The sequence below is a fragment of the Bos taurus genome, chromosome 16 (genome assembly GCF_002263795.3).
Source record: "Bos taurus isolate L1 Dominette 01449 registration number 42190680 breed Hereford chromosome 16, ARS-UCD2.0, whole genome shotgun sequence".
Taxonomy (NCBI): Eukaryota; Metazoa; Chordata; class Mammalia; order Artiodactyla; family Bovidae; genus Bos; species Bos taurus.
Window position 1 is genome coordinate 28,256,265 of NC_037343.1, and position 25,607 is coordinate 28,281,871.

The window sequence follows — 25,607 nt, forward strand, 5'->3', positions numbered from 1 at the left end:
TGCTATGGTCTCTTTTGTTTCTTTGGCATTTATTTCTGCCCTAATTTTTAAGATTTCTTTCCTTGTACTAACCCTGGGGTTCTTCATTTCTTCCTTTTCTAGTTGCTTTAGGTGTAGGGTTAGGTTATTTATTTGACTTTTTTCTTGTTTCTTGAGGTATGCCTATATTGGCTTTTTTTTGGTAAGGGTTTCATATATGTATTTTGTGCTTATTGGATATAAAGTTATATACATAGCCTATTAATTATATTTTTCAGAGCTTGATATCTATTTTTACTGATGTATCAGTTTCTGGAAGGGGTATATCAAAATCTTAACTGAAATTATTGATTTATCAATGTGTCTTGCATGTCTGTCAATTGTTACTTTATGTAATTTGACGCTATAAGTTGCATATGTTTGTTTATTCTTTAATCACTATACTCTTTTTCTGGATCGTATGCTATATCTTGCCTTAAGACCTATTTAGTCAGATATTAAGATTTCTATCCAACTTTTTTATGTGTATTCATATTTTTAGAATCTCTTTTTCCATTCTTGTATTTCTCAAACTTTCTATGTTTCTCTGTTTGAACTATAAGTCTTATGGGAGATGTATCAGTGGACTTTGTTTTCTTGTAATTCAGTCTGTGATTATCTGTCCTGTGTTGATTTTAACTTTTTATATTCATTATAGATTCTGTTATCTTAAAATTCATTACTGTTATAATATGTATTTAATTTCTTTTTATTCCTTGTTTTCTCTCTCACCCTGCTCTCTGTGGGATAGATTGAATTTTCTTCTGTGTTTATTTTGTGTTTATTCTCTATGGTGCCTCTCTTAATTGAAGACTGACATCCAGCATTATTTGTTCCTATTTATTAATTTTTTCAATATCTATATATTTTCCCTTTCAAAACAAGTACTTTAGCTTACTCTTTGGTCTTCCCCATACTCTCATTCTTATATATGTCATATCATAAATTTTTTTTTTTGGTGATTATTATTTTTTTATTTTATTTTTTATTTTTATATTATTATTATTATTTTTTTTACTTTACAATTTGTATTGGTTTTGCCATACATCAACATGCATCCACCATGGGTGTACACGTGTTCCCCATCCTGAACCCCCCTCCCACCTCCCTCACCGTACCATCCCTCTGGGTCATCCCAGTGCACCACCCCCAAGCTTCCTGTATCCTGCATCGAATCTGGACTGGTGATTATGGGAATTTTTTTCCTTTTCCTTTTCTTTGGGCCTAGTTTTTATAAACACGTATGTTTGCCCACACAGGCATGTGCATGCGTTTAGAATACTGTAAACTAACAAGATATTTTATAAAACTTTCTCTTCATATCTCTTATAGACTTCAATATATTCCTTTTTTTTAGTACTTCTTCCAACAGTGTTTTTCAGTTAGGTTTTGTGTGACAAACCTTTGGCAACTATTTCTCATATGCCTTTATATTTAGATTACAGTTTGGCTGGTTATAAAATTTTAAGTGTAAAGTTCTTTTCATTTAATACATTAAAATATTTAATATCTTTAAAATATTATTACATTTTCTCTTGTTCCACTCTTGAAATGATCAGTGTCACCTGTATGTGTTCATTTGTAGTGTATCTGTTCTTTCTCTCCAGAAGCTTTTACATTTTTCATTTGCCTTTGGTATTCTTAATTTCAGTATAAATTCTCTTGTTATGAATTTTGGTATTCAATAAGCCCTTTTAATATGTAATTTTGAAGGAGACATATAGTGTAAGATTCTTTGTTCCACATGATTAAATGAGTTAGACTTTTCCAGACCAACAAGTTGCAGTCCACTCTAAACCATGCTTAGTTTTTTTCATAGCACTTATCTTTGTTTTACATTTTTTAGATTTTATTTGTTTCATTATTTTAATGAAAGTGCAATTTGACTTTTTTCTTTTTGCTGGGTGGTTTCTAGGAGAAAGACAGTGGATATTTGCATCTAAGTTTTGCCTGCATTTTGAAGATTTCATTTGCATTTGAAAGATTTTCATTTTGCTATAAAAAAGGAGGAAAATATCAGTTGACAAGTGTTCCTTCTCTGTCTTATGTAAACATCTTACTATTCTTCTCAGAGAGAATGTGTAAATTCCTACTCTCCTTCCTACAGTTACAAGTTTTAAATCCTTCCAGACTGAAGCGACTTAGAAGCAGCAGCAGTGTTACCTTTAACATTTTTCAAAACACAGCTGAAACAAATAACATTGGCATTGTAATAACATTTCTGCATGTAGATTAATGATTTTACTTTTGAACCTCATTATTTATTCACCTTTTCATCAGTTTTACAAGTTAATTTATAGCTTATGGAAAAGTTTTATATATGATAATATTAATTTATTCAGCTACTTCCTCCTTTGTATAATTTTTACATTGATAAATATGCAAGCTCTCAACTGTTTAATAAAATGTTACCAAATTGTACTATATGGCTCATAGAAATGGCACAAAGATAATTTAAAGTTATGATTTTAATATTCAGTGTGGAATAATTCAGTCTCTTATTTAATGGTGTATTTTTGATGGCTTACACAATGACCAATCAATCATATATAACACACCCACATAGGAAGGCATGTTATTAAAAAATACCCTGTAGGTGTGCTGTTTATTGTTTATTTGTGATACAAGAATCTGAATTGCATGTGGAATAAGTTGGAATCTATACAACTTATTCACATTACTGTCTTTAGCAGTATTCAACGTGTGTAGGGATCATTATCTCAGAGCAACCAAAGAATAACCTGAGAATTACTAAAACCATATCATGTTATAAGAACTACATATATTTTGTCATCCAGTTAACTCCAATGAACATCTTATACAGCCATAAATATTTTAGGTCAGGATTATGATTTTATTTCAAAACCTTCACCAGGTGGGATGACCCGAGTATATCTGAAGATGTCTTCTTTTATTATCCCAGTTCTTCTGATCTTCTGTGCATCCCATGCTATCTTTATTCCACACTTGTGTGACTTTTTCACTTGTATCCAGGCAGTATCTAGGTTTGTATTAGTAACTGCAGAGATTCCTAGTTTCTACATCTGAAACTGCAAGCAGTGAAGGCCATAAGTGGGCAGTCTCATCAACTTTGTTTGGAAGAGGTTGCTTTTCAAAAATAATTTCCTACCTCCAGTTAGCCTTACATAGAGTCTATTTTTCCTCTGTTTGTACAGTCTTGCTGAGTGTGTGTGTTTTCTTTGGCTGCTTCCCATTGTAGGAATGCAAGGAATGAGAAATGGTGTAGGAGAGGCTAGTGAGAAAAAGGATAAATCATACTTTTTCTGTAGACATAGATACCAATTATATCAACATTGAAGTAAACCCCACTTTAGGAGGAATCATGCTGCCCTATAATTCCTGTGTTGAAATAGTAAATATCTTTCAAAGGTGCAGCCACTTCCTGGGATGATCTAATGTATAACCACGTCAAGTTTTTCATCTTGTAAATTTTGCTATCTTAGAATATTCCTAACATTGAAACAGTAAAACAGTCATTACAGAATTGAAATTCAACTTTAATGGTGATTAGAGTTAAACACAGATTAACAAATAAGCAAAAATGAAAATACTTATCATTGTTCTCCTTTCAAAAAATTCCACAAAGATATAGAATCTTTTACCTTTTCTTCACTGTAGGATCATTAGACAATTATACTGTGGTAACAGCTAGTTCTTAAATGCATCATAAAGCATGTCTTAAATTGGGAGAGGATCTATGAATTTGCTACCTGGGGGTCCGTGATCATAAAATTTTCTGTGTATTTTACTTTGGTAGGGGAAGTAATGTTTTCATTATTTTGGAGTTGGTGAACTAAAAAATTAAGAAATACCATCATAAAGTGCTGTATTTGCTACCTAGAGAGGTTTTGTAAGATTACATATTAAAAGTTTAATTTGCAATGAAATTTAAATTAATGTATTTTTTTTTCTATAAGAAACTAATAGAGATTGCAACACAACACTTGGGCTTACATCAGTGGCCAGCTCAAAAAGAGAGAATCATACAGTTTTATAATCAACTTCAGGTAAGTGTAGAATGTCATGTTAGCAATTTGCTTCCGTGTTTAAATAGGTGTGATCAAGGAAAAATAAAATTATGATAAAAGATATCTACTATAATGTTCTTCAAAATAAAGTTGTTTGTTAATTAACTGTTTATCTAGACTTTGTTATTTGATCCCTCACTTTCAGTTCAGTTCAGTTGCTCGGTCATGTCCGACTCTTTGCAACCCCATGAACCACAGCACGCCAGGCCTCCCTGTCCGTCGCCAACTCCCGGAGTTTACCCAAACTCATGTCCATTGAGTTGGTGATGCCATCTAACCATCTCATCCTCTGTTGTCCCCTTCTCCTCCTGTCTTCAGTCTTTTCCAACATCAGGGTCTTTTCAAATGAGGCAGCTCTTCGCATTAGGTGGCCATAATATTGGAGTTTCAGCTTCAGCATCAGTCCTTCCAATGAACACACCCAGGACTGATTTCCTTTAGGATGGACTGGTGGATCTCCTTGCAGTCCAAGGGACTCTTAAGAGTCTTCTCCAACACCACAGTTCAAAAGCATCAATTCTTCTGCACTCAGCTTTCTTTATAGTCCAACTCTCACATCCATACATGACTACTAGAAAAACCATAGCCTGCACTAGATGGACCTTTGTTGACAAAGTAATGTCTCTGCTTTTTAATATGTTGTCTAGGTTGATCATAACTTTCCTTCCAAGGAGTAAGTGTCTTTTAATTTCATGGCTGCAGTCACCATCTGCAGTGATTTTGGAGACCAGAAAAATAAAGTCTGTCACTGTTTCCATTGTTTCCCCATCATTTGCTATGAAGTGAATAGGATAGGATGTTATGCTCTTAGTTTCTTGAATGTTGAGTTTTAAGCCAGCTTTTTCACTCTCCTCTTTCAGTTCTATCAAGAGGCTCTTTAGTTCCTCTTCACTTTCTGCCATAAGGGTGGTGTCATCTGCATATCTGAGGTTATTGATATTTCTCCCGGCAATCTTGATTCCAGCTTGTGCTTCTTCCAGCCCAGCATTTCTTATGATGTACTCCTTTTCCAATTTGGAACCAGTCTGTTGTCCATGTCTGGTTCTAACTGTTGCTTCTTGACCTGCATACAGGTTTATCAGGAGGCAAGTACGGTGGTCTGGTATTCCCATCTCTTGAAGAATTTTCTATAGTTTCTTGTGATCTACACAGTCAAAGGCTTTGGTGTAGTCAATGAAGCAGAAGTAGATGTATTTCTGAAACTCCCTTGCTTTTTCAACGATCCAGTGGATGTTGGCAATTTGATTTCTCGTTCCTCTGCCTTTTCTAAATCCAGCTTGAACATCTGAAAGTTCTCGGTTCACATACTGTTGAAGCCTACCTTGAAGAACTCTGAGCATTACTTTGCTTGTGTGTGAGATGAGTGCAATTGTGTGATAGTTTGAACATTCTTTGGCATTGCCTTTCTTTGGGATTGGAGTGAAAACTGACCTTTTCCAGTCCTGTGGCTACTACTGAGTTTTCCAAATTTGCTGGCATATTGAGTGCAGCACTTTGACAGCACTGTCTTTTAGGATTTGAAATGGCTCAGCTGGAATTCCATCATCTCCACTAGCTTTGTTTATAGTGATGCCTCCTAAGATCCACTTGACTTTGGACTCCATTATGTCTGCCTAAACACCATCATGGTTATCTGGGTCACTAAGATCTTTTTTGTATAGTTCTTCTGTGTGTTCTTGCCATCTCTTCTTAATATCGCCTGCTTCTGTTAGGTCCATACCATTTCTGTCCAAGGAGGCAGGAGGGGATGTCAGGCTATACACAAGTTTGCAACAAAGGGAGCAGGCAGTGTGAACATCAAAGATCAGCTATCAAGTTAAGGGACTTAGCATTCTGTGTATGGGAAGATGCGGGCCTCTGGGTTCCCTGAACTCATTCATTTCATAGGAACCTCAGCTATCTGGGGCCAATCCTGTTTTCTTGTTCACCTTAAGCAGTGGCGGCTGGCTGCTTCTTGCATTTCCCCAGCTCCTCAGCAGTCATCATGGTGGGTGGTGCAGGGGTGGGGTCACAGAATCCACTGGATCACAATTTTGGGAGCCATCATTCACATTTGAAGGCCAGAAAGCACCGATGGCTATGACATTTCTTGCTTGTTGATATGGCAGCGGGTATTTTCATTTCACACTATTTAGAAATATTCATGGTATACAGTTGTACAGGAGACTTTGTTAATGCAATAATCTTTATTGATCTTTTTTTATGGCTTGTGTTTTTGTGTCCTGTTTTTAGAAATCTTTTCTATCTTGTCTCATCAAGGTTTTGTCAGTAATTTTTCTGAAATTTTTAGATACTTGCATTTCTCACTTTTAAGTTGTCTGCGGTTTATTTTTCATTAAAATGTCAAGTAGGAATTTCGTTTTCCCTGTAAGAAAGTGAAAAGAGGAAGTTTTATTCTGACTCTTTGTGACCCCATGGACTGTAGCCTGCCAGGCTCCTCTGTCTATGGAATTCTCCAGGCAAGAATACTGGAGTGGGTTGCCATTCCCTTCTCCAGGGGATCTTCCCAAGCTAGGGATCAAACCCAACCCAGGGATTGAACCTGGGTCTCCTGCATTACAGGCAGATTTTTTACCATCTGAGCCACCAGGGAAGCCCTTTCCCTGAATGGATAACCAGTGTTCCTAAGACTTCTTTACTGATATATGATTTCTCATATAGTAAGTTTTCATATATAAAAGGATTGATTTCTTCTGTACTTTATTATTTGTCCTGTATTTCTATCTTTGTGACAACACCACACAGTCTTAATTATCATAGGCTTATAACATGTCTTTATATCTGTTGGCACCACTTAGAGTTGCTGACTGGGTTTGAAAATTAAACTGACAAAAACAGATAAACAGGAGAACCTACACATTTTATTGCATTTTTATATGTACACCAGAGTCTTCACAAAACAATGAAGACCTCAAAAAATGATCAGAACAGGATGCTCTTTTACCTTTTAGGCAAAGAAATGTAAATTTGTGGAAAATTGACACTCAGAGGCCATATAATCTTCTCTGAGGTGCAGTTTGCATTGGTTTAGGGAGGGAGGCAAGTTAATGGTTGGCTTCTACATAAGAAGTACAGGAATGGTTATCAGGACTGAATTCCAAATTTATAAAATAGTTCTATATAATCCCTTATCTGTTTCATGCTGATAATTACTCAGGAAGCAAATGAAAAGAAATAATTCCTTTCTGGGGAAACTCACATTCAATGACCAAATTTTCTTGGTAAAGTGTTTGGACAAAAAGAAGGTAAGGGAGATAGAGTCAGAAATCTTTCTGAGTCAGTTTTTGAAAGGCTATTCCAGTGCTCAGTAATACCAGATGCCTGTGGATGGTAGGAAGTGTAGAAGGTCCATAGAATTCCTTGACAATCAGCTCATTTTTGAGTGACTCTTGCATTAAAAGGTTGACACCATTGTCACGTTGCACATGGTCCAGATATTCAAACACATGACACAAATTACTTTCAACAGATGTGATGGTGTGCCTAGAGTTGGTCAGTCGGATTGAAATAGCAGGGCCATAGCTTGAATAGCGTTAATATCAGTGAAACACCACCAGTAGACCCAATAGAAGGGATCAAAGATCTGATGTAGGATCTGCCAGGTGTAAGTGGGGATCATTCATGCCCTATGCAGTGTGGCTTCTCTCACTGAGACAACTGTGTCAACTTTTGGTAGGAGTCACCAGTCTGAAGTTCAGTGGTAGCGTCAGAAACACACAGTTCTTTATTTTGTGCAGTCTGTGATGGTGAACATGTTATGACATCCAGTGTGATGTTGCATCCAGAAAGCTGTCATGGCAGCCTGGGAAGAGAAATTGATCAGCAGCTTAATTCTAATTCTGGGTAATCTCATCAGAATGGGTCCTCACCATGGGCCCTTGAATGACTTAGGTAGTTTGATCAGCAGCTACCATTTGTCTCCACAGTACAAAGCCCCATATAGGATTATCTTTAATCTTCTGTTCTGTAGTTTTCCAAATGGCACACCAAATAGACCATCAACAAAAGCCCAAGAATTGGAGTTCTTCCCAGGGAGCAAAATAAACAAGACTTCTTTTGATTTTTCATAGCTGACTCTGAAGCTAGACATCAAGAGACTTCAGGTTTCAGCTTAGTTGAACCATCAGTAAACCAGACCAAAGCGTTTGTGGAAATCTTTGTGAATCAAGGGTCAACTGAGCCATCAGCTTTGCTTTAGGAGTTTAAGTGGGGTATAAAATTGCTCCCAGAGAAATAGCTGCCATTCTTTCATATAAAGCCGTGATGCCCCAGGACCAGCTAGCTGCAGTCCTGAATATATAATTTCCATTTGACAAGCAAGGCTTTTTGGATCTTTCTCACCTTGCCAGTTATAGAATGAGACTATCAGACCAGAGAATCACAAAGCTTTCATGAAGGTATAGGGGTTGAAATGGAAGTAAAAAGATGTTTTAACTTTATCCATATTTAAATTTTAATGTATATGTGTGAGACATTGTTAAAAACAGTTATTTCTTCAATGTTCTTGCAATAGTCCAAAGGAGATGGTGAGGGGCCCACTCTGATGTTTAGCATCTGACCCACTCAGTCCATTTGGACTGCTCTAACAAAACACAATAGATTGAGTGGCTTACACAACAGACTTATTTCTCACAGTTCTGGAGACGGGGAAATTCAAGATCAGAGTGCTGGCAGGTTTTATTTCTGGTGAGAACCTTCTACCTGCAGATGGTGAGCTGCAGGCCACTTCTAACACTGTCCTCACATAGTAGAAGGAGAGCAAACTCTCCTTTCTCTTCCTTTTCTTATAAAGACACCATTCCAACACGCGGTCCACCCTCATGACCTCATCTAAACTTGCTTACTTACCAAAGACCCCCACCTCCAATACTACTGCACTGGGTGTTAGGGCTTCAACATTTGAATGTTAGGACACAAAAATTCAGTTCACAACACCAAGGTAAGGCAGGCTATTGTGGTTGGGATAAAGAAAAGATGGTATCATGCAAAAGTTTTCAAAGAGATTAGAGAATGAAAAAGGCAAGTATTATACTTCAGACAGTTGATGCTATGCTGTACTTAGTTGCTTAGTCATGTCTGACTCTTTGCGACTTCATGTACTGTAGCCCGCCAGGCTCCTCTGTCCATGGGGATTCTCCAGGCAAGAATATTGGAGTGGGTTGTCATGCCCTCCTCCAGGGGATCTTCCCAACCCAGGGATCAAACCCAGGTCTTTTGCATTGCAGGAGGATTCTTTACCAGCTGAGCTACCAGGGAAGCCCAGACAGTTGGACCTAGTGGTTTTATTGACTAGATTAGGGAGAAGGAAACGGCAACCCACTCCAGTGTTCTTGCCTGGAAAATCCCAGGGACGGGGGAGCCTGGTGAGCTGCCGTCTACGGGGTCGCACAGAGTCAGACACAACTGAAGCAACTTAGCAGCAGCAGCAGGGAAATAAGAGAAAGAACAAATGTAGGGGAAAAAAGATACAGATTAGATTATGTTGACTTTGAAAACGATGTGTGACATCCAGATAGAAGTATTTAGTAGTACACTGAAATTTCACTCGCATTTAGAATCAAAGACTGAGAAAAATGTACATTTTTAAAAGGAGTCATTAGAATTCAGATGATAGTTAAAGATACTCAAATGGATGAAATTGGATAGGGACAATGTGGAGGAGAGAGAGACAAGGATGAATTAGGGAAGATTAACATGGAAAGGACAATCAGAACTCAAAAGAGAAAAAACAGAGAACAGGAAGCCCAGATAAATCTTACTACAGAAGTCAATCACAGAGAAAGGCACAGGAGTAAATGAGAATTAGAAAGTGAAATAAACTATTAAATATAAAGAATGAAAATCATTCTTTGAATGTTAAAATTGGGAGACTTATGGTGATTTTAATATTTGCCTAGTCAATAAAACAGAACCCAGATTACAACTGATTGAAAAATAATTTGAATGAATGGTCCATGGATATAGTCAGAGACGTATTTGTAAATAAGAACTTTGAGGTTTCAGCTTTGTTGAATAATCAGTAAACTAGAATTAAGCCATAAATCTGCAATTCTGTTTTAGGCTTGTGTTGGTGTGATGTTAGTGGGTCCAACAGGAGGAGGAAAAACAACCGTCAGAAGAATTTTAGAAAAAGCATTAACACTATTACCAATTGAAGAATTCTTATTGATTGAAGAAAGGGACTCTATTTCACAGGTAAATATTCTACTAAATAAAATATTTCTCTTTTTGTTTAGGTCTTATTTTATACTTCAGTAAAAATTTTTTACTTCGGTAACACTTTTTGTTCTCTTTACAGAAGTATGTTTTTTTACTTGTCAAATTTCTTGCTAGGAATTTTGTAGTTAGGAGTCATTGTAGTGAACAAGATTTTTTTCATCTGAATCTCAAACTGATAGATGCTAGTGTAAAATAAAATTATAAAATATATATGTTGTATTTAGTCATTTTACCTAATTGACTAACAGTTTTAATTTTTGTTTAGGTAATCTATTGAATTATCTTCATTCTTCAGTTTAATATGGTGTATCACATTTCATTTCTATTTCATTTATTTCTAGCTGATTTTATGATTTATTTCCTTTTACTAACTTTTGGTTTCACTTGTTATTCCTCTAGTTGCTTTGAAATATCTTCAAATGACTATAATTTTTTCTCTTTTCTAATATTTATATATTTTTATCTTATTGAATTGATTAACTCCCCAAGACAATCTTTTCTAATATTTATATATTTTTATCTTATTGAATTGATTAACTCTCCAAGACAATGTTAACTGTAATACTTTGTTCCTTACATTATCTAAAATGCAGTTGCTATGTCTGTATTTAATATGATTTTGCTCTCAATCTATAATGGGTATTCTCTATCACACATTGGAAATCACCTTTTAGTCTCATTAGATTTCAGTTTTTTACTCCTAGAATTTATGAAATTATTTCTCAGCATGTATTTTTAATATTTTATCTGGTTAATTTATAACTTATCTTGATAGACTTACTAATGTTGAAGTGTCCTTAGATACCTAGAATAACTCCTACCTTTTCAAGACATATTTTTATTCAATATAAAATTAGACTCTAATAAATAGTATGCATTTTAATTATCTTACTTAAAGATTCGTGGTTGGTAATATAGTCCAAAAGGCTAAGAAACTCAGGTTCTCAATTACGTGGATTCTTTTAGTGTGCAATATCCTGCTTCAAAACCATTCGTGTGGCAGCTCATAATTCTTTATCCATTATCAATAACTGTTAATTCTCAAGCAATTATTATAATTAGTAATAGGTAAATTATCACATCAATAATAAAAATAAATAGTATTTATACAGTACTAAATATGGACCAAATACTAGTGAAAACACCTTTACTTGAATTATCTCATTCAGTCCTTACAACTCAGTGGGCAGAAATTTGTTTTATTAAAAATATTTTTTATATTGCAAAAGAAATATGTACCATTGTGAGAAATTTATAACAACTGCAAATACTTTGTTATATTTCTTTTCATTATTTTTTAAACTAAATATGTTTATAGATAATTGAGATAGTACTATGTATAAATGATTTCAAATTTTCTAATGTTGGCTTTTTCACCTAACGTTATATGCTGAGAATTAACCCTGTCATTAAAAACTTCTTGCAACATCATTCCAATAAGTATATTCTGTATATATGACTATGTGTGCATGTCTGCTAAGTCACTTCAGTTATGTCCAACTCTTTTGTGACTCTTTGGACCGTAGGCCGCCAGGCTCCTCTGTCCATGTTATTTTCCAGGCAAGAATACTGGAGTGGGTTGCCATACCCTCCTCCAGTGGATCTTCCTAACCCAGGATTCAAGTGCACATCTCTTATATCTCCTGCATTGGCAGGCTGGTTCTTTACCACTAGTGCCACTGGGAAGCCCACATATGACTATTTGTTGTTTTTTTGTTGTTCAGTCACTAAGTCGTGTCTGACTTCTTGCGACCCCATGGACTGCAGCACGGCAAGCTTTCCTGTCCTTCACTGTCTTCTGGAGTTTGCTCAGACTCATGTCCATTGAGTCGGTGATGCTATATAGCCATCTCATCCTCTGCCACCCTCTTCTTTTGCCTTCATTCTTTTCCATCACCAGGGTCTTTTCCAGTGAGTTGACTGTTCCCGTTAGGTGGCCAAAGTTTTGGAGCTTCAGCATCAGTCCTTCCAATAAAAATTCAGGATCAATTTCCTTTTGGAATGACTGGTTTGATCTCCTTGCAGTCTAATGGACTCAACAAGAGTCTTCTGCAACACTACACTTCGAAAGCATCAGTTTTTCGGTACTCAACCTTCTTTATGGTCCAACTCTCACATCCGTACATAACTGCTGGAAAAACAATAGCTTTAACTATATGGGCCTTTGTTGGCAAACTAATGTCTTTGGTTTTTAATATGCTGTCTAGGTTTGTCATAAGACTTCCCAGTTGGTGCTAGTGGTAAAGAACCTGCCCGTCAATGCAGGAGATTTAAGAGATGTGGGTTCAATACCTGGGTTGGGAAGGTCTGCTGGAGAGAGCCATGGCAACCCACTCTGGTATTCTTGTCTGGAGAACTCCACGGACAGAGGAGTGTGGAGGGCTACAGTCCATAGGGTCGCAAAGAGTTGGACACGACTAAAGCGACTTAGCACACATGCATGCGCTAGTTTTGTCATAGGTTTCCAAACCTGAGTCTCTCCTGTATTGCAAGTGGATTCTTTACTATCTGAGCCACAAGGGAAGCACTGTGTATGACTATACTATAATTTATTTAGTGATTCTTTCATGTTTATTATTTTATATACTCTGCTGCTACAAAGTTGCTTCAGTCATGTCCAACTCTGTGCGACCCCATAGATGGCAGCCCACCAAGCTCCTCTGTCCCTGGGATTCTCCAGGCAAAAATACCGGTGTGGGTTGCCATTTCCTTCTCCAGGGAATCTTCCCGACCCAGGGATTGAACTCAGGTCTCCTGCATCACAGGCAGATCCTTTACTGCCTGAGCCACCAGGAAGCCCTTTATATATCGCAGTGTGTATATTTTAATCCCAAAGTCCTTGTCTCTGCCCCTCCTTCCTAGTTGGGAACCATAAGTTTGTTTTCTACATCTATGAGTCTATTTCCGTTTTGTAAATAAGTTCATTTGTATCATGTTTTAAGATTCCATATATAAACAGTATATAATATCATTTGTCTTTCTCTGACTTCCTTAACTTAATATGACAATCTCTAGGTCTATCTCTGTTGCTGCAAATGATGTTATTTTATTCTTTTTATGGCTGAATATATTTATATAATATATAGTAGTATATATATTATATATACTGAATATATTTCATTGTATATATATATACATACATATATATATATGAAATAGAAAATGTTCATTTTCTATTGCTGCTATAACTAATAACCACAATGACATGGATTAAAACTACACTCATTTATTATCTTCCGGTTCTGGGAGTCAGATGTCCAGTACGGGTCTCACTGGGCTATGATCCAGATGTCAGCAGGTTGAGTTCCTTTCTGGAGGCTCTAGGGAAGAACTCTTTCCCTTGTGCATTCAGTTGTTGGCATAAATAAGTAGGTCCCATTTCCTTGCTGTCTGTCAGCGGGAAGCTACCCGTACCTTCTGGAGGCCCCTCTCAGATCTTTGCACACTGTCCATACCTCTAGATCCTTGTGTACTGCCCTGTTTCTGATTTGCTGCCTTGCTTTCCTCTTCCAATTTTAACTCATACAATTAGATTGAATTCACTTGGATATTCAGGATAATTTTCCCATCTCCAGATATGTCCCTTAATTACATCTACAAAGTCCATTTAGAAGCATGATGGTTTTTTTTTTTTTTTGTCCCATTCTTTTCCTAGGGATTCATTTGTGTGTCTGTGAAAGCTGCACAGTCGTGTCCAAATTTTTTTCGGCCCCATGGACTGTAGTCTGCCAGGCTCCTCTGTCCATGGAATTCTCCAGGCCAGAATACTGGAGTGGGTAGCCGATCCCTTCTCCAGGGGACCTTCCCAACCCAGGGATCAAACCCTGGTCTCCTGCATTGCAGGCAGATTCATAACCATCTGAGCCACCAGGGAAGCCCAAGAATACTGGAGTGGGTAGCCTATCCCTTCTCTAGCGGAACTTCCTAACCAAGAAATCAAACCAGGGTCTCCTGCATTGCAGGTGGATTCTTCACCAGCTGAGCTACCAGGGAAGCCTCATTTGTAGTATTCATAATTTAAAAAAATAATTATTTGGATATAATGGCTAATTTTAATAAGTCAACTTTTATTATTTCTTGCAAAGTGCTACCTTTATAAAGAATCCTTCTTTCAAGCAAAAGATCTTTCCTAAAACCTCTAGTAGGAATGATACAAAAAAATTAGACAATTTTTCTATAGTCAGTATCTTTAAAAATCACACTGGATTTTTCTCAGATTTCAGGAAGAAGAGGAAAAATAGATATTTGTATTTTAAATCCAAAGTGTATCACTCTCAGCGAACTATATGGACACCTGGATCCTAATACTATGGAATGGGCTGATGGATTATTATCAGCAACAATTCGGAATTACGTATATTTAAACACTATAAAATACTCAAACAAAGACAGCGAATCAAAAATCTCAGATTCTGCTAATGTAAGTTCAGTATTGAAAGTTTATTTTGTTTCACTATTATAGATTATTTCATTGTTTATCTAATGTTTGATATCAAAGTTTCATTAGATACTTACTAGCATATATTTTAGACGTCCCTAATTTTAAAATTATTATGATCAGTTTCAAAAAGGGAAAAGTAATGAGCTATTACAAAACAGAAAATATACCTTGTGGATTTTGGGGGGTTTTAAATTAATTTTTATTGGAATAGAGTTGCTTTACAATGTTGTGTTAGTTTCTGCTGTACAGCAACGTGAATTAGTTATACATATAAATATATTGCCTTGTTTTTAGATTTCTTCCCATTTAGCTCACCCAGAGCACTGAGTACAGTTCCCTGTGCTATATATTAGGTTCTCATTAGTTATCTCTTTATACACGGCAGTCTATATATGTCAATTCCAGTCTCCCAATTCATGCCACCCATCCATTCCCCCCTTGGTATCTATAAGTTTGCTCTCTACATCTGTAACTTTATTTTTGTTTTGTAGATACGTTCATTTCGCACTCTATTTTTTAGATTCCACATGTAAGCAGTATCATATATTTGTCTTTTTCTTTCTGACTTACTTCACTCAGTATGACAATCTCTGGTCCATCCATGTTGGTGCAGATGGTGTTTTTATGGCTGAGTAATATTCCATTGTATATGTGTACCGTATCTTTCTTTATCCATTCCTCTGTTGATGGACATTTAGGTTGCTTCCATGTCCTGGCTATTAGAAATAGCGCTGCAATAAACATTGGAGTGCATGTATCTTTTTGAATTATGGTTTTTTCCAAGTATATGCCCACGAGTGGGATTGCTGGGTCATACGGTAGTTTTATTTTTAGTTTTTTCAGGAACTCCATACTGGTCTCCATAGTGACTGTACCAACATACATTCCCATTGTGTACGTGTACCATTGTGTTTTAAAATGATTAATAAATGATAAAATGAAGTTAAAGGTACTTGCTTTTAAAGAATAACACAGTAGATTAAGCGTAAGTAGAGGATAACCTAATGATTCCAGCACCACCAATGTAACTTCCAAACTAATGAGATTCAAAAATACTTCAGTAAAATGTGTAAACTATTTAATACAAAATTCATCAAAGAATAAATATGAATAGCAAAAAAACTGTAAGTTTATATTCTTATTAGTAATAAGTAGAGATTAGTAGTGAATTTCGTTTACTATATACTATATTTACCCTATCTGTGTGTGTGCGTGTGTTAGTTGCTTAGTCGTGTCCAACTCTTTGCAACCCCATAGACTGCAGCCCACCAGGCCCCTCCATCCATGGGATTCTCCAGGCAAGAGTACTGGAGTGGGTTGCCATTTCCTTCTCCATATTTACCCTATACTAAAGTGTAATAACAAAAAAGATAATATTTGAAACCAAACAGATTTTTAGAAATAGAGAACTAATATTTGATAATTATAAGGTTGTGAAGTAGAGATTCATACATGTCTGGTGGTAGTTTTGGAAATACATATTGATATTTTGTCATTTTGTTTGATTTAGAAATCTATTCCTAGTAATTTGTCCTAAGGAAATAAAATTTTGTTGTATTATTGCTGTTTTCACATTGAGAATGGTATATTTAAAAGAATTAAAAGTGTATTTGTCATCTGTGCTATACTTATTTTTGACAATCAATGAAAATAAGTTTACAATATATTCTTTTGTACATTCTAACTTTTCAGTAACACCTTTCCCTATTCTAATATTATTGTTATATCACTGGTTACTTAATAACAACATATAATAAAACCTTTTAAAATTTTCATGTGTATTAATATAATTTATTTTGGTGTGTGTGTTTAACATAATTTTTTCCCAAATGTAAAATTGTTCTGACACAATTGAATAATTCATCTGCTTCCCACTGTTGTTGTTAGAAAAGATGCTAAATCTTATTTAAATCTTCTTAAATTTATTGTTATTTGTTTTGTGGCCTAAATGTAATATATCTTAGATAAAGTTTCATGTGCACTTGAAAAGAATGTTAATTCTGCTGTTTTGGGATAAAATAGTCTATTAAATCCATTGGTCTAATGTATCACTTAAGACCAATATTTTCCTTCTGGGCTTCTTTGATGGCTCAGCAGGTAAAGAATGCACCTGCAAAGCAAGCAGGAGAAGGCAATGGCACCCCACTCCAGTACTCTCGCCTGGAAAATCCCATGGATGGAGGAGCCTGGTAGGCTGGGGTCCATGGGGTCGCTAACAGTCGGACACGGCTGAGCGACTTCACTTTCACTTTTCACTTTCACGTATTGGAGAAGGAAATGGCAACCCACTCCAGTATTCTTGCCTGGAGAATCCCAGGGATGGGGGAGCCTGGTGGGCTGCCGTCTCGGGGTTGCACAGAGTCGGACACGACTGAAGCGACTTAGCAGCAGCAGCAGCATTAAGGTTAAAGTATATAATGTTGGACCCACAATTTCACATTTTAAAAAATCTGTATACAGGGGAAAAAATGGAGTAGAGCATTGGGCTCCAAAATCACTGCAGATGGTGATTTCAGCCATGAAATTAAAAGACAGTTACTCCTTGAAAGGAAAGTTATGACCAACCCAGATAGCATATTCAAAAGCAGAGACGTTACTTTGCCGACAAAGGTCTATCTAGTCAAGGCTATGGTTTTTCCAGTCGTCATGGATGGATGTGAGAGTTGGACTGTGAAGAAAGCTGAGCGCCAAAGAATTGATGCTTTTGAACTGTGGTGTTGGAGAAGACTCTTGAGAGTCCCTTGGACTGCAAAGAGATCCAACCAGTCCATTCTGAAGGAGATCAGCCCTGGGTGTTCTTTGGAAGGAATGATGCTAAAGCTGAAACTCCAGTACTTTGGCAACCTCATGCAAAGAGCTGACTCATTGGAAAAGACTCTGATGCTGAGAGGGATTGGGGGCAGGAGGAGAAGGGGATGACAGAGAATGAGATGGCTGGATGGCATCACCGACTCGATGGACATGAGTTTGGGTGAACTCCAGGAGTTTGTGATGGACAGGGAGGCCTGGCGTGCTGTGATTCATGGGGTCGCAAAGAGTCGGACACGACTGAGTGACTGAACTGAACTGAACTGAATAATGTCTTATCTACAAGGATGATAATTGCAGACTTTTGTAATAGGAAAAATAATTGGAAATAGCCTTGGACTTATTTTTCTTCTTCCCAATGAGACTTGGGAATTAGAAGCACCTGACTATTATTTGTTGCATTGCTAAGACCTGATTGAAACATGATGCTCACACCAATGTTTGGTCTCTCTCTTCAGAACCCTTACTGTGCCCCTAGCACAGCTCTAGATTTTGGTCTTCTCTTCCTCTACACTTGGTGGTAAAGGAAGCCAGTGCCAGTCAACTGATGGTATAATACTCAGCCTCACTGAGGAGATAAATAGGACATTCCCTGCACCCACCACACCCCCAGATAATGAAGATCAGAATTCCTCAGAGATTGACATAACAACCTGTATTTGAATCACCTGGGGAGTATATTAAAAATGGAAATCTTGGGCTTCATCTCAAACCTATTCAATCTGAATCTCCAAAGTTGAGTTGTTAGAATTTAATAACCCTGCAGGTAATTCTTATGTCCCTTAAAATATAAAAACTCCATCATGAAGGAAGGTCTAAGAAAAATATACACCAAAATGTCAACTGTCTTTTTTTTTTTTAATAGGTGATGGCAGTTCAGAGAACTTTTTCTTTATTCTCTGAGCTTTGCTGTAGTACTTGAATATTATAAAAATATGTTCTATCTTTATGAAAACAACAACTAAAATAAAAGAATTTTCTGAAAGAAAATGACCAGTAGTCATAACTCAATTCCATTATACTGTCCCGGTTACATGTTTGCCTTTCAGCTGCAAAACCTCTTATATTTTTATTACTCAAAAAAGTGTATTGACATATAGACCATTTGAGTACAAAAGTATGATCAAATAAAAGTTTAAACATTACTGATTACATATTTTAGGTTTTCAAGCTTGATTTCTCTGACACAGCAGATTCTGATTATCATATTTTTGAGAAGGAGATGGAGAAAGATATTAAAATTCCAGAAAGTCAAAGTAAGTATTATTAATAAATTCAGTAAAGATTATTGATTAACATAGAAGAAAAACTGAACCAACATGAGCTCTATTTACATCTTTAAAAACATTTTTGATGAGTGATATTTTGTCCTTGTACCATTTATTTTTTCCTCATGTGTTTATTTAAAACTTTTATATATTAGTGTACATATATAATTATATATATAAATACTAGCACTTACATAGCCCATTCATTTTACAAATGACCATTAATATCTCACAAGAACCAAGTAGATACTAAAGGTAGGAATAAATATCAGGTTAGAAGTAGCAGTGGCAACCTACAATAGTATTTTCAGACAATCTAAGCATTCCTGGGCCAAATCATACAACCCAAGCATATTCATCTCAAATGAATTGTATACCCATTATCTGCCAGTTTGCTATGTGCCAGGGGGACAGAGAGTACTCATGAAAAGATCCCTGCTCCAAAAGAGCCCAACAGTCTACTGCAGAAGCCCCAGTCATGGCTTTCTCTACTCCATGTTGAATGTCATATCAATATATCCACCAGTAGTATATTTATGTTCCTGACTTTGAAAGAGATTTCTGCTATTGTTTCTACATCTTCAGGATTCCTGAATTTTGTGTATCAGTTTTGGTATTCAATGTGGGAGAGTACAGTGATTGAGCGTGATATTTCTTTCATCAGGGGATCCAAGGCAGTTATTTCAGCCTCAGGCAGGCTGTCTGGATCCCAGCTCTACTCTCCTGTTCTTCTGGGATGCTTTTGTGTTTCAGGTGTTTAACTGTTTTTTTAATCTCTATAATGATCTGTGTATCCTGACCAATAGACTTTCTAATATTGTGGAGCAATGTGCTGGGTGTAGAGTGTGCAAAGTGAAGAAAATGAGTTCCCCAAGTGAAATACTCTTAACAGCTGTGACTACTTGATTCTTTCTTCAAAGGACATCCTATTTCCCTTTATTTCCCAGAGGCAGCATATCCAAAAAATATTCCCGGGTTGAAAGGGGAAACAAACCATATTGTTATGGAGAAACTAGATTCATGGCTCTTTCTCTAACTCAAATTTTAAGGGTTAATTATACAATTCAGCAAACTAAGAATACCAAAACAATATTTAAAGTATTGCTAAGTATGTGTTATGAATATTCACAATATATACGAGACTCATTTAAGCACATTCATTCTAGGGTTTTCTAGGACATCATTCTTCATCTTAATTAGAAAGTACTTTCTAATTAAAAGAGAAAATTAGCAAGATTGTAAGGAGAGGAGAGTGAGGTTTTTCTCAATTACATTACAAATATTTTTCTTTCCAGACTTTGATTGGCAGTGGATTGTCTTAGATGGTCCAGTGGATAGTTTCTGGGTAGAAAATCTAAATTCTATGCTAGATGACACTAGGACGTTGTGCTTGGCAAACAGCGAGAGAATAACTCTGACTAGTAAAATCAGAGTGATCTTTGAAGTGGACAGTCTAGCTCAAGCTAGTCCTGCTATTGTCAGCAGATGTGCAATGGTCTATATGGTAAGTTTCTAATACAAATTTCTTACCAAAGAAAATTTATTATTTAGTCATTATCTGCAGCATTTTATGCTTATTTTGCTTCCTCTGGATTCAGCAGGGCTATCCTAGTAGGAAATTTTATGTCCCCTGGTGGGCTGCCGTCTGTGGGGTCACACAGAGTCGGACACAACTGAAGCGACTTAGCAGCAGCAGCAGCAAAGCTTCCTACTGCTGCTGCTAAGTCGCTTCAGTCGTGTCCGACTCGGTGCGACCCCATAGACGGCAGCCCACCAGGCTCCCCCGTCCCTGGGATTCTCCAGGCAAGAACACTGGAGTGGGTTGCCATTTCCTTCTCCAATGCATGAAAGTGAAAAGTGAAAGTGAAGTCGCTTCAGTCGTGTCTGACTCTTAGCGACCCCATGGACTGCAGCCTACCAGGCTCCTCCGTCCATGGGATTTTCCAGGCAAGAGTACTGGAGTGGGGTGCCATTGCCTTCTCCAAAGCCTCCTAACCCAGAAGTAAATACGAATGTTAATTACTACTGTTACTAATATGCTTAGTCGGTCCACTCAGTAATTGGAATGTCAGTATTTTCCACAACCATGCGTAAGTAGTGATTTCAATAGGTTGAGTTACTTGATAGGAATTATTTTTCCAATCAAGGAATGTTTGCCCTGAAGGCTTTTCATGACCACTCCATGACTCTTGCATGCATTCTCAGTCGCTTCAGTCATGTCCAACTCTGTACAACACTATGGACTGTAGCCCACCAGGCTCCTCTGTCCATGGGATTCTCCAGATAAGAATACTGGAGTGGTTGCCACGCCCTCCTCCAGGAGATCTTCCCGGTCCAGGGATTGAACCCAAGTCTCCTGTGTCTCCTGCATTGACAAGCAGTTTCTTTATCCACTGAGCCACTTGGGAAGCCCCTCCATGAGTCTCGGGACTTACGAAATGCATTACCAATGCAGTGGTAAGGAATAGAAAATACAGCAAAGAATGAATGTTCCCTACACATGAAATTAATTATTAGCCATGATTAGCCCTATGTTCGGAGAAGGCAATGGCACCCCACTCCAGTACTCTTGCCTGGAAAATCCCATGGATGGAGGAGCCTGGTGGGCTGCAGTCCATGGGGTCGCTAAGAGTCAGACACGACTGACAACTTCACTTTCACTTTTCACTTTCATGCATTGGAGAAGGAAATGGCAACCCACTCCATGTTCTTGCCTGGAGAATCCCAGGGACGGGGGAGCCTGGTGGGCTGCCGTCTATGGGGTCGCACAGAGTCGGACACGACTGAAGTGACTTAGCAGCAGCAGCAGCAGCCCTATGTTCTAATCTCCTTAGCTCAGTGTAACCACTGAACTGCTGATTTTCTGGGTAAGCAGTTCCTCTTACCACATGTGCATAGAACACAGCTCCCTACACATAATCCTCCAGTTGCTTGTTGTTGTGTAGGATTGTGGTTAAAAATCAGGAAGAGTAATTCTTTAAAGTGTTTTTGATCACTTGCCCTTTAATGAATGCTGATGCTAAACCATTATTTGGCAGGGGCAGCAGTGAAATAAAGAGATAGTAAGAAAGTAGGTGGACACTGTAATTTTATTTATTAACATTAAATTACCTTGTGCTTTCTATTATTAGAATCCTGTTGATCTGGGATGGGAGCCTTATGTTAAGTCATGGCTTCTGAAAAATTCTAAAATTATGAATAAATCAGAAGTGGATTGTCTTGAATTGATGATTAAAAGTAGTGTCCCAGATGGACTACAGTTTATAAAGAAACATCAGAAATTTCAGCCATTTCCTGTACAAGACATAACAATTGTTACAACTCTCTGCAGAATTCTTGATGCATTCTTTGAATTCATGAGTAAAACTGGAATCTTTGAACTACGTGAGTTTTTGCCCCTAAGTCATATCAGTGATATTATATCTTAGTCAATGTCAGTTATTTATCACCTTCTATTTGATTATAAAAGAAAGAAAGGAAAGCCAGAGGTTTTCAGTCCATTTGAACCAAGAGCAGACTTGCACATGAAACAAATTAAAAATCATTTATAAAAGAGTATATCAATAAATTGATATCTCTAAGTGCTTAAGGGTAACAAGAAAAAATAGAATAAGGAATCCTTGTAGGTCTCTATCAGGGGATAATAATTTTTACTATGTTTTAAAGAGTCTCAGAGATAAAAATAGTGGGGGGAAAAAATGGTCCAAAATCCTAGCTGTAATCATACAAAAACATACACATGGAAAGTAGTAAAATATGTGTAAGAAGAAATCAAAGTGTCCAGAAAACTGTACAGCATTATGGCTAAAGGCATGGTCTCTGGAGTCAGAATGCCTACATTCAAACACTGGTTCTATCTGGTTCCTGAGAAAGTCGTTCATTCATGTCTGACTCTTTGCGACCCGATGGACTATACAGTCCATGGAATTCTCCAGGCCAGAATACTGGAGTGGGTCCTTTTCCTTCTTCTAGGGGCTTTCCCCACCCAGGGATTGAACCCAGGTCTCCCACATTGCAGGCAGATTCTTAACCAGCTGAGCCACCAGAAAAGCCATATTTGGTTCCTGGTGAGATGGCAAATTAGCAAAAAAACCCCAACCCAGTTAGGATCTATTGAATTAAAGAAATTGTGAGAAATCCCTGGGGAGACAAGATGGCTAAGGTTCCTGTGAGGGAAAACAGAAACCCTGAACAGAAGAGAACTGAATACTACCATGAGTGGGAGACAAAATGGAGGAGAATATTTAGGTTTTCTCTTTCCCCTTCTCCTCGTGGTTCTGAATGGGCTATTGTTCTTCCCTTTGCCAGTTAGCAAACCACAGCATAACTAGAAGCAGCAGTAGGCAAAGGACCAGTGATGATTCTCAAAGAGTTATTAAGATGGTTATTATAATATAGTATCTCTAGGAGCAAAATATATGGGCAACAAACGAGGTTCATTAGTTTGTGTTATAAGAAGTCAAGGATGAATGACCAGAAGGCTGAGGGTAGCTGCCTCAGTAAAAAGTCATGATCCCTTGCTCATTTCCAAACCTGACCTGGCTTTCAGGCACAGAACTCACTGAATAGAAGAAGCTGGGACCCTCTGCACAATCATGGGAAGTAGTTACAAAATAGTTACTAGTCCTTCTCCAAAGGGAACTGTAACCATTTTCTTGAGTAACTTAGACTAGGGAGAAAGGAAGAAAACATTTTGGGGATTGGCCAAAAAGTTTGTTCTGTTTTTTCTGTGCTTAATTATCTTTTAACTTAATTTCAAAATTTTTTGTTAGATTGTGTGACAGCTGTCATACGAGCATGCATTTTAAAAAAACTTATCAAAATTAGTGAATTTTTGTGTAGCCATTTAATACTCTGGTTTCTCTTCAGATCATATAAATCTTTAAGCCTTTGTGTGTGTGTAACCATTTTAATATTGAAGATGGAAGAAAAAAGGAACATTTTTGGCACATTTGTTGTTGTTCAGTTGCTCAGTCATGTCTGACTCTTTGCGACCTCATGTACTACAGCATGCCAGGCTTCCCTGTCATTGACTATCTCCTGGAGTTTGCTCAGACTCATGTCCATTGAGTCAGTGATGTCATCCAATCATCTCATCCTTTGTCACCCCTTCTCCTGCCCTCAATCTTTCCAAGCATGAGGGTCTTTTCCATGAGTCAGCTCTTCACATCAGGTGGCCCAAGTATTGGAACTTCATCATCAGCATCAGCCTTCCAATGAATATTCAGGGTTAATTTCCTTTAGAATTAATTAGTTTAACCATCTTGCTGTCCAAGGGACGCTCAGGAGTCTTCTCCAGCACCACAGTTCAAAAGCATCAATTCTTTGGCTCCCAGCCTTCTTTATGGTCCAACTTGCACGAATGTACATGACTACTGGAAAAACCATAGCTCTGACTATACAGGTGTTTGTCAGCAGAGTGCTGTCTCTGCTTTTTAATACCCTGTCTAGGTTTGTCATAGCTTTTCTTCCAAGCAGCAAGTGTCTTTTAATTTCAGCTGCAGTCACCGTCCACAGTGATTTTGGAGCCCAGGAAAATAAAATCTGTCACTGTTTCCACTTTTTCCTCTTCTATTTGCCTTGAAATGATGAGGCCAGATGCCATGATTTTAGTTTTTTGAATGTTGAGTTTTAAGCCAACTTTTTCACTCTCCTCTTTCACCTTCATCAATAGGTTTTTTAGTTCCTCTTCACTTTCTGCTATTAGGGTTGTGTCACCTACATATCTGAGATTGGTATTTCTCCTGGCAATGCCTGATTCTAGCTTGAGATTCATCCAGCCTGGCATTTCTCATGATGTACTCTGCATATAAGTTAAATAAGCAGGGTGACAATATAAGCCTTGTCATTCTCCTTTCTGAATTTTTAACTAGTCCATTGTTCCATGTCTGGTTCTAACTGTTGCTTCTTGACCTGCATACAGATTTCTCAGGAGACAAGTAAGGTAGTTTGATACTCCCATCTCTTTAAGAATTTTCCACATGGGCTCAAAATCCATGAGTTCTATCTTCCAGACTAGGAATATTCCCACAATTCCACACTGCTCCCCCCTCTTCTCACGCCACCAACCCCTCATCAGTTTGTACTGTTTTAAACAGTAATTTTTCAAATGTGAGTGTAGAGTCTTCCACAGTCTGATAAAAACAATATAACCTTTAGCCTTTGCAATGACCCATTTCCCTTTAAATTTCTTTCTATGGAGAAGGTTCCACATGTCTTATCTTGCTGGTTATGAAGTAAACAAGGATCCCATCTTATACTTGCGAGTTTTGACAGTATAGACACAGAGAATTGACAGTTCATACTCGATGATGGATTACCTCTTGTCTTAGTGAAACAAGCAGTAATCTGCAACAACCCCATGAATCTGGGATTAAACTGGATGCTTTCTGGTCCTTTGAAGAAAGTGTCCCCAGAACACGTGTGAATGATACTCACAGAAGGCACTCAAGAGCACCATTCACCTGTTTCTTACAGTGGATAAAACTCAGGAACAGCCAAGTGGGAGAAATGCGCGAAACACAGGGGAAGAGGGTGGGAAGCTTCCATCTCTCTCTGAGAGCATCACTCTTCCAGCATCTTTCTGTGTTCATTCTCCCAGAAGTTCCCTATATTATTTTAATATAAAGAAGACAAATATTATAAAAGAAAAAAAAGCCAAGGAATAATGAGTAATCATTCACTCTTTGTGTTCCTCTGTGAAATGGATGACTTGAGAAAAAAATGAATGATGGAAAGTAGAAAAGAGACAGCTAAAAACTGTACCTGTGTGATGTTTACTTTGATATAGTTTTCTTTGAAACA

General features: G+C 37.3%; 1 protein-coding gene across 2 annotated transcripts in view; it reads left to right on the forward strand.

Annotated features, from left to right (window-relative positions):
• Positions 1-25,607, forward strand: part of DNAH14 (dynein axonemal heavy chain 14) — a 377,701-nt gene that overhangs the window by 191,167 nt on the left and 160,927 nt on the right. For both annotated transcript variants that reach the window (XM_059875675.1, XM_059875674.1), the window contains 6 exons: positions 3,957-4,046; positions 10,128-10,262; positions 14,503-14,706; positions 18,698-18,791; positions 20,099-20,307; positions 21,935-22,187. In XM_059875675.1, the coding sequence (XP_059731658.1) occupies positions 3,957-4,046; positions 10,128-10,262; positions 14,503-14,706; positions 18,698-18,791; positions 20,099-20,307; positions 21,935-22,187 (985 nt within the window). The remainder of the gene's footprint in view (positions 1-3,956; positions 4,047-10,127; positions 10,263-14,502; positions 14,707-18,697; positions 18,792-20,098; positions 20,308-21,934; positions 22,188-25,607) is intronic.